An 18,681-nucleotide genomic window follows, 5' to 3' on the forward strand; every position below is an offset into this window, starting at 1 on the left:
AAGGGTGCGGTGGCTGGGAGCAGCCACTGCACTCCAGTCTGGGTGACAGAGTGAGACTCCAACTCAAAAAAGAAAAAAAGAGAACTTGGCTTGATGGCTGCATCTTACCCAGTGGCCAGAGCACTTTCTTTGCCAGGCCACCATTTCTCCTGCCGTTTTGTCTGTCTGATGCTTGCCTGTCCTTCAGGACTCGACTTGGACCGTGTTCTGACTTCCGAGGAGAGGCCATGTCAGTCTCCTTTTAGCGCCATGGTCCTGGGCACACCCTTGCTTTAGAACTTCTCACCTGGAATTTCAAAACCTGTTTTCTTAAGAACAACCAAGTATGACATTTGTGAGGTGTCCACTGTGTGCCAGCACTGTTTAAGTCACTTTGTATCACGATCTCAGTAATCCTCACAACGACCCAGTGAAGTTAGCACTACACTGTACTATTCCTGTTTAAGGAAATGAGGCTCCAGCTGGTACGGCAACTCACGCCTATAATCCCAGCACTTTGGGAGGCCTAGGCAGGAGAATGGCTTGAGGTCAGGAGTTCGAGACCATCCTGGGCAACACAGCAAGAGCCCCGTGTCTACAAATGAAATACAAGTGGGTGTGGTGGTACACACTTGTAGTCCCAGCTATGCGGAATGCTGAGGCGGGAGGACCGCCTGAGCCCCAGAGTTGGAGGCTGCAGTGAGCAGTGATCATGTCACTGTACTCTAGCCTGGGTGACAGAGTGAGAGTCTGTCTGCTTACCACTCCCTCCCCCCAACAAAGAAGAAAGGAAAGGAGGCTCTCAGAGACTCCCTTGCCCAATATCATGTGGCCAGAAGGTGGTAAATGAGGATGTGAACCCTCTTTATGTACAGCAGGGCCTGCAGGCTCTTTTGTGTGTGTAACCCAAACTGCGTTCATGATTTGTAGCTGGATTGCACGAGGCTGCCCCCTAGCAGTCTGGAGTCAGCACCCTGAGGTCGAGATGGGTCCTTTGGTGCATACGTAAAGTGCCGAGTTGGGCTTTAAGGACAGACCGCTGGAATCTGCCTCCTCGCTCTGCCACTCTCCGTGGTTAGTCTTCAAGCCTCGGTTGCCTTGGCTCTGTAGTGGGGATGATATACTTGCCCTATAGGGATATGGCAGAAATTACCTGAGAGGATGTGGCTCTCGTCCTCATGGCCGTGTCTTGCACACTGCAAATGTCAGAAATAGGGTGGCGGAACACAGGAGTTAAAGCAGTCGGCGAAGTCAGCTTGTACTGGGAAACGATGCGCCCTCCTCCTTTCAGACCCTCTTAAAACTCCACAACGGTGGGCTTTGGTTTGGGAGGGAGGGAATCTGATGCTGGGCATGAGTGAAAAGGCTAGGTGAGGGACTTCTCAGAGAGGTCATCCCATAGAAACAGCAAGCAAAGGGAAGGCATGGACATGTCACCATTACACCCAGATGACCTGCTTGGCAGCCACATCAAACATTAAAAACTAACTAGATCCATTGCTACTGAGGTATAGACTCAACATTTAGTTAGCTGGTCCAACCCTATCTCTGCTTTGGGTGGGGGAATATAGGCTGCTAGACCATCGCTGGACTCATGGAGACTGCTTTTGGGCTAAAGACGAGGCATAAGCACTCACATTTTGACAAATCGAACAATGCCTTTCCATCCCTGGGACTTTGCCCCATTTCTCCACCTGGATTGTTGTATTCAGGCCAACAAGGCTTGGAGCTGGGCATGCTGATTTTGTGGAGCACCCGTGGGCCCACATATCACAGAAATGCTAGAACAACGTGCTACCGATCAGCTCTGCCAGCCCCAAACGCCTGACGCATGGACAGTGTTCATCGTCAGAATTACGGTTTTGTCCTGTTTCATTAAGGTCTGTGAAGAACCTGTGGACAACTGTTTGCCAAGTGTGTGCGTGGGTAAGTCAAAGATAAACATTTTGAACTTCAGGACCTTCAAGAACGGTGTGGCAAAAAGCTCCCACTGGACCTGCCTTTTTTTTCATTCTTTCTTTTTTTATGGCACCCAGTCTCAGTAGCCAGTGGTATTTATGCATGAAAGTGACCACATCGATGGGCATACAATAAATGTTAAATCACAACAGTTAGGTTTAATGAGAACTAATGGGTTGTCTCAGAGCATTGCCTTGGCTCCCTGGGGTGCCTCTTCTCTGTTTACAAGCCTCTGGCTCGCTGGTCCTGCTCACGGCAGCCCCGTGTTAGTGGGGTCACCTAGTTCTGCTCCTTCTCCATTGCAGACTCTGTCCTCCCCTCCCCCACGCCAGGAATGTCAAGGTTCCCCCTCACCTCCTCTCTCTCAGCTTTTCTCCAGGTACTTTCTCCAAAGGCTCTCTCTCTCACATGCCCCCACTTCTCCTCCATATTTCCCCCACCCTCCCTCTTTCTCCTCCTCCTCCCCGCTTTCCTGTCCAGTCCCCTTTATGCAGCTTTCCTCTTGGATGTGCCCCTACCCCAGTCTTGGTCTGGTGTATTCCCACTGGCATTGTTGCCTTATGGGTAAAACAACCTCGTCTGCCCCAAATGAGAAGAAACCAGGGAAAGTCAAGAGCAGTAAAATGTAAACAGAAGCCATATCTACACTCCAGCCCGCTCCAAGGCTGGCTTTCAGCATGTCATCTTTTCTTGAGGAAGTCTGACTATAGTGCCTGGATGAACCAATTGTCCAGAATACCACAGAGGGCCCTCTCCACAGCCACACGCTTCTCCTTATCTATAGTGTCAGATTACATGTGGGAAAACTAGACCGAGAAGCTTAAAGGATGATCATCGGTTGACACTTGGTAGCTAGCTTCCTTTCTGACCTTGTTTGGAGCAAACTCAGGTAGCTGACTCCTGCTGGTTTAAGTGGGTTCTCAGAATGTTCAAAGTATTCATCTCACACGCCTCCCAGAAATCCTCTCTCTGCAGCTGGGATTATGACTCTACCGAGGAAATAGATAGGGCGCGACTAGTGGCCCGTGTAGAGGCCCAAGAGGACAGCAGAAGCTGTTCTAACGCTTGTTGACAATATGGTATGGTCAAAGAAGCAATGCCAACAGTGCTACCATTGTCATACCCCTGCTGGAGCCCCCTTTAGAACACCACAGAAATTCCGCACAGAACACGGGAAACGTGCGACCATATACTACTCCATGCTGGGGAACAAAGTGGGAGTGACTGTCTCTCAGTCCCTGGTCTGAGTTGTGGGACCCGCTGCCTCTAATCCTTACATTTGGCAGGCCACCCAACCTATCCTCCCCCAGGGCGGGAATGATTGCTCCCACCCTTCCTTTCTCCGAGGCAAAATGGGAAGAACAAGGACCCATGCTCAAGTCCCCAAAGAACGGCAGGATGCCCTCAGTGGAGGCAGACTGTATTTGAGTGCAATTCACCTCTTTGGGGTTTAGGAAAAGCCACCTGTAGATTCATTTGCTGGGAAACACTGTCTGCGTGGCTGAGGCAGTGGACGCTGGGGTCGTGGCCTTGCCAAGAGTGGACTTTCTCCGGAGGTCTGTCTGCTGCCCGGAGTGGCAGCCGCTTCGGTGGGCGAATAAGATGGTCATCTCTGGGCCCAAGGGGGCTGCTTCAGGCTGGGACCCCTTGAGGGCGGCTGGCTGTTCAGGTTTTCCGGAGGCGGGGTGGGAGGTGTAATGTTTGCTGGGAGGAGGGCTGTAATTCTGAAATCTCACGGTCTTTACCTGCTGCAGGAGAGAGCAGAGCAAAGGGAACGAGTGAGGCGGGAGACACAAGATGCTTTCCCCTGAGACTTGGGTCACGTTGTTTTCCTACACTTGTCCCACCGGAAATGCCTCACTTATGTGTTCACTCTGCAAATGTCTGTGTCTGCTACGAGCGCTGACTACACATCACACGCTCTGTTAGGTGCTGTGAATCCAAAACTGTCCTGACAAATGGACCATTATGACATGTGCTATACTGGCGAAGTGGCAGAGGCTGAGAGCACAGTGTGTCTAACTGCAGCTGGGAGGGCAGCAGGGAAGTCTTCTAGAGGCAGAGTTATCTAAATCGAGAGCTGGAGAAGGATTAGGGAGAACCAGGATAGGCCACTACCTGTGAAAAAGGCCTGGGGCAAGAGGATATGATGCCTTACAGAAAATGAATTTACCTTTTCTCTTTCCTCTGCCTACCAAGGCCTACTATCAAGGCCTAGCTCAAGGCCTCCCTCTTCCTTGAGGCCTCTCCTGATGACTTCATTTAGAGCTTTCCATAATGGCCATGTAAAGCCTGAGAGCAGGATTTGCAAATTGGTTACCTGTTGGCTGAATTGAGCCTGCAGAATGCTTGAGGGTTCTACTGGCTTGCCAACACATAAACATTGGGAGATTGCATATACAAATCAGAATTTCACGTCTCTGTAAAAGATGGAAGATCTGGCACAGCGGGCCCATGCCCAATTCTGGCAGCAGGTAGAGCTGGAGCTGGGAGGCAGCTGCCTTCTGTGAGAGGAACAGTCTCCACTTGGCACCAAGCTCCACCCTCCTCCCCTTTTCTTCCACTCTGCCTGCCAATTGTATATCTGCCAGGTAACGATAGGTACCATACTTGCTTTGGCCAGTCCCTATATCTTAGGGCTTAATCCAGTGTGGTACTACTTAGGAGCAACTTCTTTTTTCCATGCAACTGGATCCTAGTGTCCCCCACTAAGAATCCAAATTCCCCCATACTTGCTGACCCTCACTACACCTAGCCAAGGTCTGGGCACTTTCAAAACGGTTATAGCTTGCGGACTGTATCGAATAGCTTGGCATAATGAGCAGCTGGGCCTGGAAAGCTTTGAATGGCTTCTGTAATATAGAATAAGAAGCTCCAGCACTTATATCAGTCAACATAAATTTTTTCCTAATGACTTTCCTTACAAGCTTATAGCTTAGTATCAAGAGCATGCGTTTTTATATCAGATCTGGATTCCACTCCAGACTCAGGCGCTGGCTGTGTGGCCTTGGGCAATGTTCTCTTAATTCCTTCAGCGGCCATTTCCTCATTCTAAAGTGAGGAGGAAACTAAGATCTACTAAGAAGGCTGTCGTCAGGCTTAAATGAGATGGGCCACGTGAAGTACTCAGCACAATACCTGCCAGGTCATTAGTACGCAGTAAATGCCTAACAAACAGGGAAACCACATCCTCTTTCTGTTTGGGGGGAAGGAGTGGTGGTGGTGGTGATGGTAGTAGAGATGGTGGTGACAGTGGTGGTGGTGGTGATGGTGGTGGGGATGGCGGGGGTGGTGGCAGTAGTGGTGACAATGGGGACAGCGGTGGTGGTAAAGATGGTGGTGGGGATGTTCAACAAACCAAAAGATGACAAAGAGCATTACCTAATCTTCTGAATGTCACCTACCCCTCCCACCACCCCTCCTGATTTAAGGCTATTGCCGAGAACATAAGCCTTTTAGAAAAATTCTTATATCTTCTAGTGGAAAAAGTCCTCAACTAGAAGTTAACAGATCTAACCTCCACACAAATGTCACAGTAAGTTAGTTGTTGGTGTCATGATCATTCAGGGTGGCCTTGATGTCACTTAGCTCTTCCTGTGTCTCGGTTGCCTCTTTTATACAATGAATAATTGTATGTAAAGCCCTAGTAAGTGCTTCACATATCTTCTCTCTCTCTCTCTCCACTGCAGTCCTATGTGGCCATTATGATTCTTACCCCCCTTTTACAGATTAGGCAAAAGAAGAGTCCCAGAAGGGTGAAATGTTTTGGCCAAAGTCATCCTGCTAGCAAGCAGCAGAGCTGGAATTCAAATTAAGATTCCATCTGGTACCAACGCCATGTGTTTTCCAAACCACTTTTGGGCCTCGAAGGCTGTATAAATTTTCGGGAAGTGTAAAGGAGAATCAGCAACACGTCTGGGGTGTGAGGATGTGGGGGGGGTGTGATGTGTGAAGATTCTTTTGTGGCTGTGGTTTTGGTTCCTTGTCCTCCAGCACTAAAATCCCCAGCGCTAAGACACCGTGCAGAGTTGGGAGCCTGAAGAGCCAGACCCCGCCATGTCACTCCACTCCTACCTTTTCGATGCCGTTTCTTGAGTTTTCGGGTTTCACCAGTATCGATGGTGGGGCAGATGCAGGTGGTCTGGGCGGAGGCTCACTCTTGGCGGGGACGTCCTCACCCTCCATGATGAGGGAGCTGGCTGCAGAGTATGCCCGGGCCCTGCTGCCTCTGCTGGAGTACGTGAGGGCGGGCTCCCCCGTGGGGGCGGGCTTGGGTCCCAGCTCCACTGCCACCGCCAAGGGGGAGGAGGGGACCCCCTGTGGCTGGTAGAACTGAAACTGCTGAGGCCGGACCACCATGGCGGGGCTGCGCTGGAGGGAGCCCACCACGAGGGTGGGGATCCCTGAATGGACGGGTCTCTGCAGAGATCCATCTGGGGAATAAATGACAGGGATGTCAGTGACAGGCGCTGACAGCAGGCTGGGTGGGGCTGGGAGGCAGTGTCCTGATATCCCAGAATAGGTAAGTGCTTTCCTCATCTGACTGTGCTCACATTCTCTGGGGTCGTTCAAAGGTGACCTTATTCTTTTTTTAGTGCTGTTTGCTGATGCTGGCAGCACGTTGCTCTCTAGTTGAATGACGTGTGTGTGTGTGTGTGTGTGTGTGTGTGTGTGTGTGTGTGTTTGTATGTGTGTGTTTAGGGGACTATCAGAAGGTATATCACTTCCATTTGCCACCCTCCACCCCACACATGCACAAAATGTGACACAGACACAGAGGCAGGCAGACCAAACAGGAGACAAAAGACAGAGACAGAGGCAGGAGACAGAGACAGCAGATGCGGAGACACGCAAGGAGAGACAATGAGAAGGATGAGAGGGAAGAGACAAAGAGATGGGGGAGAGAACTGTGACCAGCTCCTTGCTGAAGAAACTTCCAGCGGAAGCCTTAGGCATGTGGTGGGGGAGTTGCTTTTTGCCAGGGCTGCAGGAAGAAGGATGAGCGGAAGGGACGGCGTGGGCCCTAGCCCAGCGTGGCAGACACAGGCAAGTTCAGGAAGCTTATCCTCAGCCGGGGCTGTGAGGGGGGTGGAGGGGGAGGCTTTGTCAAGTCTCATCACATGGGGTCTGGAATCAGACCTCCTCCTGGGAGCCCAGGATAAGTGAGTCAAGGTCGCTCCCTTGCACCTCAGCCCCCTCGTGTGCAAACTGGAGATGGTGACGGGACTGCTGTGCAGATAGTATCTCGGGAGGTGTGCCAAGTGTCAGGATGGTATTGGACATCATAGTACCCAGAATCGTCATTCTTATTTTGGCACGCCCTAAAAATGCCAGGCCCAAGAGCTTGGTTTTGACCCTTCCAAGTTCATTCTTCTTCCTTTTTTTTAAATTGAGAGGGTCCTCCCTCAGTAAAAGGAAGCCATTTCTTCCTCTCAAACTCTCTGGAACACAGGAGATCCCCATCCCTTGGGCACACATCCTGCAGGTTACCTAGGGAATTGGGAACTCGCTGCATTCTGTGGGGAGACACCCTGAGAAACACTGTGGGTCACTTTTCTAGAAGGGTCTCCCAGCATTTAGAGAGCCACAGGTGCTGTCCCTGCCAGAGCCGTTTGTCCTTCATGACATCCCATGGACTTGTTCGAGTAAAAGTCATTTGTGTCCAGCATAGAGGCCGAGGCCATGCCTGTGTTGTGACTCTCTGTCAGTCCCACGTGTACGCTAAGAGCAGACTGTGCACCAGACACAGGCGGAGTCCTGAGCCTCTGCATGTCAGCTCCCATCTATACAAGTCTGACCTTTCCATTTAGACATTCATTTTCCCACTGACAGCCCAGTGAGGTACACATGGTCAACTCTCCTGTCACTTCTCTTTGCTTTGGGGAAGCTGATAGCTTGCCAGCCTCGCCTTGGGAAAAGAGAGGCAGAGAAGGCCTCGGGGACCTGGGAGTCACGGTGGCACCGGGCAGACATGTCCTCAGGCTCTCGTGAGTGAAAAATTGGTTTCATGCCTTCTCTATTTACCTTGTCGGTTCCTAGCTTCCAAGAGATTGAATGCTTTCTTATTGCATTTGCACCCAGTGCAAGCAGGCACCCTCCACGCCAATCAAGATGTGCACAAGGCAGGGCGTGCGCTGAAGGAGGTGTGAACAGTTGCTGTTGGCTACCATTCTCTGCATTTCCTGAGTGGTCGAGACCAGGGGTGAGCATTGCAGGCCTACGTGAGTTCGCACTCTGGATAGTCCAGAGATAGCCTTCTTGGTTGCAGTAGCAGCGATAACATCCATAAAATAGTACTCTAAAAGCTAATGTTATAAGAGAGATGATTTTGTTCCAGGCACTGTGGCACCAGCCTGGGATGGAGAGTTTTATTAAATCCGTGCAGTGACCCTGATGAGGGAGGTATTGTTTCTATTTCCACTTTACTGGAGAGAGCACGGGAGACCGAAGAGGCTGTAACTTGCCAAGGCTGTCATGGTGGGATCACTGATTTAGTGGGTGTATTAAGGAGAGATGGAGAGGTGGAGGTGGCGCCGTGGCTTGTGGAGATGAAGTGGCCGCAGCTGTGGGGCTGAGGTCAATGGGCTGTCAAATGAAAGCCCTGGGACAGGAAGCTCCTGGAATTCACTTCTTTTCTGGGGGGGTTTTTGTGTGGCATGTTGTCCCACACATTACTCTTCTGCCTTGACTGGTCATACTGCATTTTCGTGCTGGATCATTCCTTAAGGTCACAGGAGGGAGTGCAGGGCCTTGCTGGAACAAAGGAGCCCAGAATACATCATACACACCGTGCTTGGCTTGTTGTCTTCTTCTATAGAGGTGTAAGAATATGAAGTGTTGATGTTTTGTAGGACAAAGGGTTTCAAACACTTTTTAGAACCCCTGAAAATGAAATCCTCTGTAGAATTTCAATAGGTGAAGACAGAAAGCATGGTTCTTAAGATGACGGATCTGTACATATTGTCAAGTGTAACATGTGGACATTATGTCAGTAAACAAAAAGCAAAGTGCAGAACCGTGCAGTGAGTGTAACTAACAGGTGTATGTGTGTGTGTGTGTGTCTGTCTGTCTTTCTGTCTGTCTATGGAAGAGAACTTAGGACTGGTGGTTTGGGATACGAGGGAGACTTGATTTTGTATACTTTGGAATTAAAAAAAAAAATGTGTGCAGTCATTACTTACATAATGCAGCAGAAATCAGGGGTTTTGAGCACTGCCTCCCTAATCTTCGTTTCCTACCCAACTCCCTGCCCACTCACCCCAACTTTCCCTGTTTCTCTTGTGGCAGTCACCCACCCCCAGAGGGGTACCCTGGAAAACAGTTTGAGAAGCACTGACCCAGCAAGTGCTTTGGTCACTCTGTCTTAATAAGAGCCAGAGTCCACTCTGGCCATGTTCTAGTTACGTGTTGGCACTCAGGACTGCTATCACCCATTATTCATGTACGTGTGAAGAGACCCGGGGCAGTGACCCTGATTGGTCTGGCTTCGCTCAGTAAATCAACTCATCATTTGGGGATTACAAGCACCCTTTGCAGAGGCTCAGCTTAAAGCCAAGATCCTGTTTTTGCGAGAAGCATCTTGTGACCCTGGGATCAGACCCCATCACTCAGCTCCAGGCTCGTACCTCTCTGCCACCACTTACTCTTTCTCATGCTGCTGTGCCCTTTCCGGAGAGACCCTTGTCCTGAGGTCCCCAGGCCACCTGTGCTCCTCACAGAGTTGACTATGGCGGTGGGCACGAAGACGGACTTGAAGGGCTGGCTCTGCCGGGGGTCACCTTCTGAAAGGCTGCCTTGGGAGGACACAGAGGAGGTGGACAATGTCCATGTGGCGTAGAGACCAGGGCTCCGGGAATCTGGAAAACTAGAGGTCTTTCTGGTTGTTGGACATTGTTGTTTTTTTTTTTCAAGAGAAGAAAGGGAGAGAGAAAATGTTCAGTCAAGATCCTACTTAAAAACCTATCAGCTCCTAACCATATACCAAACGTGGCTACTTCTCACGTCATCCCACCCGTACACAATTGTCAACCCACGCTCCACCGCGTGGGCCCCACCTCCCCGTACCTTGGAAACTGTGAGGGTGTGTGGGCAGGCAGGGACTCATGTGAGGCCCTGGTGGAACAAGAAGGCCAGAACTTCGTATCTTTCACTCCAGTCTGATCACACCTCACCCCACGTCCCTTCAGCCCTTGAGTTCTGAGCACAAGATCCTGTATGTGTTCATTTTGCTTTGCTGTGGCAATTTCCTGTTCAGTCGGTCACCTTCCCACCAGATTCTACACTCTTTGAAGGCAGAGATTTTTATGACTTACTTTGTGTCCCACTGTTCTGCATGTACTGTCACTCAGTAAATGTTTGTTGAATGGCTACAGGAGGTTATTGACACCAATGCCAGTCATCTGGGCTAACGCATGTGGAGTGCTTGCTGTATGCCAGCCATCTGGGTTAATGCATTTGGAGTGCTTGCTGTATACTGGTCATCTGGGCCAATGTATGCAGAATGCTTACCGTATGCCAGTTATCTGGTATACAAATGGAGTGCTTACTATGTACCAGTCATCTGGGCTAACGTATGTGGAGTGTTTGCTGTATGCCAGCATTGGCTAAGTGTTTTGCCACAGCTCATGGGTTCTTTGCAACAGCCTTCAGGAGGCAGATATTCTTAGTGCTAGTATTTATAAATAAAGACTTAAAGTTACTTGCCCAAGCAACTACTGGCCTGGGATTGAACTCAGGTCTAGGCTGGCCCTCTGGTCTTACCACTGAGCTATACCTCCTGGCCAGTTAGAGCATTTGTCATTTGGTAACAGAAAAAGCCCTTTATCCGGGCTGAAACAAATGAACTAATGCAGTCAGAGCCAGTAGGCCCTACATGGGCCTTCCTAAGACCCTCATTCTTCAGCCTTGGGCTGTGATTTTCAAGAACAGTATTAAAGTCTTAGGAAACAACAATCCCCCGTCCATTGTTTCCAGCCCACAGCTCCCTAAACTCCATGGGGGAGTGACTGTCATTTCACATGCTTTTCTTGCCCTTTATCAATCCAATACCGACATCTCATCTCCTACCAAGCAGTCCATCAATCGCCGCGTCACTCTGCTGATTAAGTAGCCTCTACTAATTCCCTGGGAATAACGGACTGAACCCAGGCCCTGCTCCGAGGTGCCCTCGTGGTTTCCTGCCTAACAATGCCTCCAGGTCTTCCTTCAGGTCTTTCTTCTCATTTCTCCTCTTTCTCTTTTTCTCTCCTTTTGATTAAAAAAGCGATGCGTAGTTTCACAACAAGCATTATTGTCTTGTACAGAGATAGAAGAGGCATCATTTCATTATGGCCAGTGCTGCCCGAGTGCCCGGGGAGCTGATGCTTGCAGAGGGAGACTTTTCTCCACAGCTAGCAGCCTGCCTGGTCCCGTGGCAGTTCAGTCAGTGAGGAGGAGCGGGGCTGTCCCCGGGGAGAGGTGAGACTATTCTGGAGATGAGGCCTGGGAGGTGGGGAGAAATCCCCCACACTGGCTTCCGGGCAGTGTGCAGCCGACCGGCCTGGCATCTGAGCAGAGCCTCAAGGGGCTGGATGCTGCAAAATGGATAGGCGACAGGAAAGATCGCACCAAAATAGTTCCCAGCAGTAGCAGCAGCAAGGACAGGACACAGCTTGTTAGGCCCGAGCCAACCTTACTCCCTCAGCCCTTCTTTGAAGAATTGTTGACAGACTGAGTGTGACTTCCTATTTTCTGAGTCCAGCACTGAGCTGAATTCCAGGAACTCCTAAACCCAAGTGCCCACCCAACACCAAGTCCCTCTATGTCTTTTAGAAAAAAAGCTCAGCATTTACCCAGCACTTTCTTCCACATCAACATGCTTTGCTAACTATATATTTGTTAATCCCCACGACAGCCCCAGGCCTGCAGATATTACGATCCTTGCTTTCTAGATGGGGAGACGGAAAGACATTCTGGGTTTACGTGGGAGGATGCTACCATTTCCTTTATAAATACAATAATACAAGGACTTTCAGTTAATTGCCCAAGCAACTCCTGGCCTGGGATTTGAACCTAGGTCTATGCTGGCCCTCTGTTCTTACTACTGAGCTACACCCCCTCCTGGCTGGTTGGAGCATTTGTCGTTTGGTAGCAGGAAAGCCTTTTATTCTGCGTGAAATAAATGAACCAACACTGCCTCTTATCCGCCCATGTCCTTTTCTCTGCCTGGGGTGTCAACCTGGAAGATCTTGCCTGGTACCCACAGAGGCATCACAGGCAGCAGCCCTACCTTGCTGGCTGCCGGCAGCGGTTCCTGGAGAGGGGAACAGGTAGAGCTTGACAATCTTTGCGTAGCTGTGTGCAGAGTGTTAAAGGCAAACGAGTGGTGGCCCATGTGGGGCTTTTCTCCACCCATAGGGCACCAGGCTGGCATATGTGCTTGTGGCTGTTGCAAGAAAGAGGGAGATCCTAGCTAATTGGGCAGAAGGAAGTATATTGGAAGGGCAGGAGGGGGAAGAAAGGACTTGGAGACAGGAGAGCTCCGCAGCCGAAATCTGCAGCAGGAAGAGTTGGGTCACCAGCTGTCGCTGGAGCGCACACCAAGAATGGTCTTCGACTTTGCCCACGTCTTTCCCTCCCTTGTCAAGGTTTCCAAGTCCCAGGAGGGAGTGTCAGATTGGCTAAGCCTGACCCTTGGCTATAGTGGTGAGTCGAGAAAGAGGAAGAGGATTTGGCTTCTTCAGCTTCTGAAAAGAAAGGTATAGTCTGCCTCCTGCCAACACTACACATGAAAGAGGAGACCCAGAGGAACATCGGTGCTATCAGAAACAAACTTAGATGCTGGACAGATGAAAACTTGACCAATGTTCTTTATAACCAGAGCCAATGAACATCTCCCGGACCTGGGGAGAGGCATTGAGGTAGCAGAGATTTAGCTATGGTCAATGGCAGCTGGACAGGTTGGTGTCACCACCTAGCACAGAGGGTGAGGGTACAGGATAGCACAGCAGCCTTTTCCTCTCCTGGTAGTTGAAAGGCTTACTGGCTGAATCGTACATCTAAACCTTGGCATTTCTGGTTAATTCTTATGTATAGTGAATCCCCAAACTCTGGCTGGCTCAGTGCATTAGGGGCTAATGCCAATAAGAGGAAAGGTTCAAATGCTCACCTTTGAGCCCTGGATTTGTCATAAAAGGCTACACCTCATAGCACAGGGCTGGGTGGCAGTGCAAAGCCGCCATTGCAAGTGAAAACAAAGAGAAACATTCAACATGCAGAGCCGAAGAGTGGAAAGGGGCTTACATGTGTAGTCCAGCCCACTTGGTCTTCATACAGAATTTGCTAAGAGTAGAAACTCAACTGACTAAGGACAGGATCACTCAGCCCTGAGAAGAGGGAAAACTCAGACTTCCCAAGTGGAAGGTGTGGTTAAGACCAAAGGTTACCTACACCCAGATAGGCAAGTTGGGCAAATGTCATTCATGGTCAAGATTAGTGAGGATGGGAACTTTCTTTGCATCTGAGAGACCATCAAGGAAGACATACCACATTGTGAAAGCATCGCTCCTCTGTCACCTAAGGACGCTCAGGAGTGCATCTTCCAACAGAGACTTGTTCTTGGGAATCCTGGTTCCCCAAAGGCAAAACTATGCCTCAACATTAGCAGTCTTCCAACACATGCCTGTGTTCAGATGTCAACGAGCTGGGAGGAGGCATGGACTAAACGTGTGGCATTGTGACGTCATCCACTGTGAGACACACGGCTGCCTCAGAGCAGATGAGCACGGATGCCCACGACTTGGCCCAGAACACAACAGACCTCCCCAGGAGAACAGCCAACAAGGAGCGAGACAGAAGCTAGAGCCTTGATACATACTGGGATGGAATCCTGTATGTAGTCTAGTTATGGTGGCCACATGGCTTGGTTTTCCCAGGAGGGTCTCGGGGGATCCCTGCTCAAAAGTGTTCTCGTTTGGATGATAAAATATATGACCACGCTTAGCTAATGGTTCTTTGACAGCATAACCAGGACTTTGGGCTAAGGCCTAGTGGATAAGCAAAAGCCCTAGCAGTAGGCATGGGGATTCATGTTGGAGCCCATGGGAGAAACTGCTCATGGAATTCAAGAGGCTCCTCCCTGTCACTTCTAGACTACACCCCACCCTCTCAGTCCTTCTCAGACTCTGCCCTCACCCGCCATGTAGCAGTCCTCATTCACCCTTCAGGTTTCCCTCCCACCTTGGAGACCTGAGCTCCTGGCTCTCTGTCACTCTCTGGATACGATGAATCCTATCGTGGTGATCTCATCAAGTCTCGGGCTTTAAACCGCATCTCAAGCCCAAGGCTCCCTGCTAGATGCTGAGCGTGTATCCTCGACTGCTTGCCGACATCTTTGCTTGGACTGTTAACAAGGTCCTCAGACTTAATCTGCTGCCAACAGGCTTTTGCTTCCCTGCCCTCAGAAACCGCCCTCGTCTGGTGTTCATCATCATGGTCTCATGAAAGGCATTCCATCTCCAGCTACTTAGGCAAAAAACCAGGACTCACCAGGAAGCCAATGCCCTTTCACACCCGATGTTGGATCTGTGGGAAAGTTTTGTCTCTAACTACAAGGTCTATCCAGAATCGAACCACTTCCCCCTGCCTTCACAGCCGGGCTCAGCTTACTGTCACCTCCCCACCCCCCTCACCCCTCACAGTAGCACCAAAATATCCTCTCAGCTAGTCTTTCTACTTCTGCCTTTTCCTCTCCAGAGTTTATTCTCAGCCCAGCAACTCTAAGGAGTCTGGTTATACGTAAGTTAAGTCGTGTCACTCTTGTGCTGGAAACCTGCGGCAGGGTTAAAGCCAGCTCCCTCTCTGTGACCTAGGCCATTCTATATCATATGGTTCCCCCATCCACTCCAACCTTGTCTCCCGCTGCCCCCCCCCACGCTCAAATCCAGTCCTACCGGCCTCTGTGCCAGGTACACTGCCACCCCAGGGCCCCTGTATTTGCTTCTCCTTTGGCCTAGAACGCCCTTGCCTCCGAGAGCCACACGGCTCCCTCCTTGTTTCCCTCATTCTTCCTTCTCCCCTCTCAGTAAGGCCACCCCTGACCAACCTGTCTAAAATTGCACCCACCCCACCCAGGTTCTAGCCCCCCTCTCCTGACTTTACTTCTTAGCCTGTATCATTCACCCTTCGGTATATATTGGTTATGTAGCTTGTTTTTTTATCTAGAGTGTGGTGTGTAATTCCTGTAAGCAAGAACAGTGTGTATTTTGTTTACTGGCATTTCTCCAGTGCCTGGACATGTGCCTGATACATAGTTAGCCCTCGATCAATATTTGCTGAAGGAATGAATTCAAACATCAGTTACAGACACCCTCAGTTTGCCTTTGGATATTTTGCAACTTTAAAACAAATCTCAGCAATCTTCTATTGAAAGGAATACCATGATCTTCTCCCCCAACTTTCAGCCCTGAAAAGAAATCCTTCTGCATGACCCTGGCTCTGTAGGGATGCACTTTACCTGTATTCTTTCCAGAAAGGGAGTCTACCACCTCACCCACTGGCTTGAAAAAATCTATGAGCTAGAAATTGCTGTCTGTTATTGAATCAAGACATTCTCTCTAAGTCTTAGCCACTGGTCCACATCATTGCCACTCACGGAACAAGCCTACTTCCTGGTCTCCAGTCTTTTATGACCCTTCTGCTCCTGGACCTCTACAGGTTAGACAACCCCAGTTTTGACATCGGTCTCTCCTGGGATGTCATTTGCTATCTCCTCACCATTCTTGCTGCCCTCCTCTGGACACAGCGTCCCGCCTATGAGAGTCCCCAAAGTGGGCATGTGACTAGGTCTGACCCCCACAGAGTACAGTGGGACTGTCACTGTCCTTGGAATTGTGACCCTCGGGTATGTCATAAAGACAGTGCGTGATGTGTGGTGATGGCCTCAGTGCGCTGAGACAGGTTTGCCTGGGCTGATGGGGTGCAGGCAGGAGGAGTCTCAGGTAGATTTAGGGTGTGTGTGTATTTGTGGCAGTGGTGTAAGGTGGCAGGGCAGGACAAAGATGGGTTGATGAAATTAGGAGGTCTGTCACAGAATGAAAAGAGTTGGGAAAGGCTGATAGGGAAGAGGCCCGCAGGGTAGCCAGTGTGCGATCTGGGCATGGATAAACAGCCGGTGGTCAGAGCTCATGAAAACTCCCAGGGTTCTAGCTGCCGGTGGATCCCCAGGGTGTTCTGGGAAGGTCATCTGGCCACACTTTCCCAGGATGCCACTAGGTGGAGTATTGGGAGAGAGGCTGGGAAATGGGAACTCTGGGGTCTGTGAAGAAGAAAACCTGACCTCTCGTTCTGGAGCAAGTTGCTTAAGTCACATCAGTTTCCTCATCTGTAAAATAGTGTCTGTCTTATAAGACTCTAGGGCACAGCCAACTAGCTGGAAGACATGAAAGTGCTTGTAAACTGTGAAAAGCCATAAAAAAGGTATCGATGTCTGCTATTTTGTTTGAAAAGACGTAGGCGGGCACTAGGGTAAAAGCTGTTTCTCGGCTGATCCTCTGAAAGTGCACCACGGCCACCTGCCCTCCCCAGCCTGGGACTGGGGACGACGAACCTGAAGACGGGGATCACGTAGCTGTTTGGGAAGATGCCAACACGCCCGGTAACCAAGGAGACGCCTCGGAGCCAGCCGCCCTGGCCCTTCCCCAGCACCCGGATGCCTTCTCCCTTCTGCAGGTCCAGCTCCTCTGGTCTGTGTGCTGCGTAGGAGTGTAGGGCCACAAACCTGGGAGACACGGGAGCAGTGAGGGAGGAAGGTGCCTGTAGGTGGGGCTGCAGTGGATGCTGCCAGCGGTGGTTGGCAAGGAAACCTCCTGCACGTTGAAACCTCCACGTGCGGGGCAGATCAAGGTGGAGCAACCTGGTGACATAGCAGCAGAGGGTCCGGGACCCTGCCTTCCTCACACGGTGCCACACAGCTGCAGATCACGAGGTGACGCCTGTATGGGCGCGTCAGTAAGGGAGAAACTGGCCTCGATCAGGGAAAGGTGTTGGTCACCAGGAGTCAGTGGCAGAGATGGATCTCAACCTAGACGTTCTGGCTCACGTAGGGAGCTTTCTCACTACTGTGTGGTGCAGCACCCAAGACAAATGGAAGTGTGCTGTGTCCAGGAAGTAAGAGTTCAGCACAGAAGCCCCTCTGACCCACTCCCTCTCCCAAAAGCAGGGGCATGCTTGACTCCCTAGAATGGCCAGAGAAGGCACCTTAATGTAGGCAGAGAGATGGACCTTGGGTAGTGGGGGGTAGGGGTGATTTATTTATTTATTTTTGAGTTGGAGTCTCACTCAGTTGCCCAGGCTGGAGTGCAGTAGCATGATAATGGTGTTCACAGCTCATGACAGCCTCAGTCTCTGGGGTTCAGGTGATCCTTCCACCTCAGCCTCCTGAATAGCAGGGACTACAGGCGTGCACTGCCACACCTGGCTAACTTTTTTATTTTTTGTAAAAGATGAGGTCTCGCTATGTTGCCCAGGCTGATCTCAAACTCCTGGGCTCCAGCAATCCTCCCACCTCGGCCTCCCAAAGTGCTGGGATTATAGGTATGAGCCACTGCACTTGGCCAATTTTTGTTTTTTGGCACACAGTGGAATACCAGCTGCATGGTGGATGAGGGAATGGGCCTGTGACATGGCAGACATGTCCTTGGCTTGGAGCAGAGACATTGCTCGTTGAAATCCACACAGGAAGCAGGCAGGTAAAATCCAGGTATGGGTTGGGCGCGATGGCTCATGCCTGTAATCCTAGCACTTTGGGAGATGGAGGCGAGAGGGTTGCCTGAGTCCAGGGGTTTGAGACCAGCCTGAGCAACTTGGTGAGACCTCATCTCTACAATAAAAAAAAATTAGCCGGGTTTAGTGGCACATGCCTGTAGTCCCAGCTACTTGGAAGGCTGAGGTGGAAGGATCACCTGAGCCCAGCAGGTCGAGGCTGTGGTGGCCATGAGCATGCCATGACACTCCAGCCTGGGCAACAGAGTGAGACTCTGGCTCAAAAAAAAACAAAAACAAAAAAATGCCAGGTATGATGAGGGGATGAAGCCAATAGGGAGCTGCAGAGGGAAGGACAGTTGCCTGATTAAAGAATTAACAAAATAATCCACTTTGGCTTGCTAGAGTCGGGGTCACCAGTATGTGGCCCTCAGGCATCTTAGACACCAGGAAGCCCTGCTAGAGTCTAAGGACTGTTAGATATGGGAATGTTTTATTAAGGGGACAGGGAATTATTCTCATCTTACAAGGATTATTTGTTCCTAAAATGCTATATTTATTCTTTGTGCTGATTACCAAAACAACATCTATCTATGACTCAACATTTTGAATCTAAAGCAAGATAATAACAATTGCACAAGCCAGGCTCAGTGGCTCAGCCTGTAATCCCGCGCCTTTGGGAGGTTGAGGTGAGTGAATTGCCTGAGCCCATGGGTTTGAGACCCGCCTGGGCAGAGAGACCTCATCTCTACAATAAATCAAAAAATCAGCCGGGCGTGGTAGCGCATGCCTGTAATTCCGGCTCCTCAGAAGGCTGAGGCAGAAGGATCGCCGGAGCCCAGCAGGTCGAGGCTGCGGTGGCCGGGAGCGGCCACTGCACTCCAGTCTGGGCGACAGAGTGAGACTCCATCTCAAAAAAAAAAAAAGAATTGCACAGTACCCATTCTCCCAGTGATACTGTGGCATAGAATCTTCCAGTTTCTTTCTGCTTCTGTAAAGTAATGA

At 50.5% G+C, this 18,681-nt stretch overlaps 1 protein-coding gene across 1 annotated transcript in view; it reads right to left on the minus strand.

The window, feature by feature from the left end:
* Nucleotides 1-3,330: 3,330 nt before the first annotated feature.
* Nucleotides 3,331-18,681, minus strand: part of SH3RF2 (SH3 domain containing ring finger 2) — a 117,625-nt gene continuing 102,274 nt past the window's right edge. Inside the window, exons 6-9 of the mRNA XM_008050404.2 lie at nt 16,523-16,693; nt 9,582-9,814; nt 6,013-6,371; nt 3,331-3,686 (exon numbers count right to left, since the gene is read on the minus strand). Coding sequence (XP_008048595.1) covers nt 3,411-3,686; nt 6,013-6,371; nt 9,582-9,814; nt 16,523-16,693 — 1,039 coding nt within the window. The 3' untranslated portion in view covers nt 3,331-3,410. The remainder of the gene's footprint in view (nt 3,687-6,012; nt 6,372-9,581; nt 9,815-16,522; nt 16,694-18,681) is intronic.

Source organism: Carlito syrichta, unplaced genomic scaffold (assembly GCF_000164805.1).
Source record: "Carlito syrichta isolate Samal-C Ts95f unplaced genomic scaffold, Tarsius_syrichta-2.0.1 Scaffold59884, whole genome shotgun sequence".
Taxonomy (NCBI): Eukaryota; Metazoa; Chordata; class Mammalia; order Primates; family Tarsiidae; genus Carlito; species Carlito syrichta.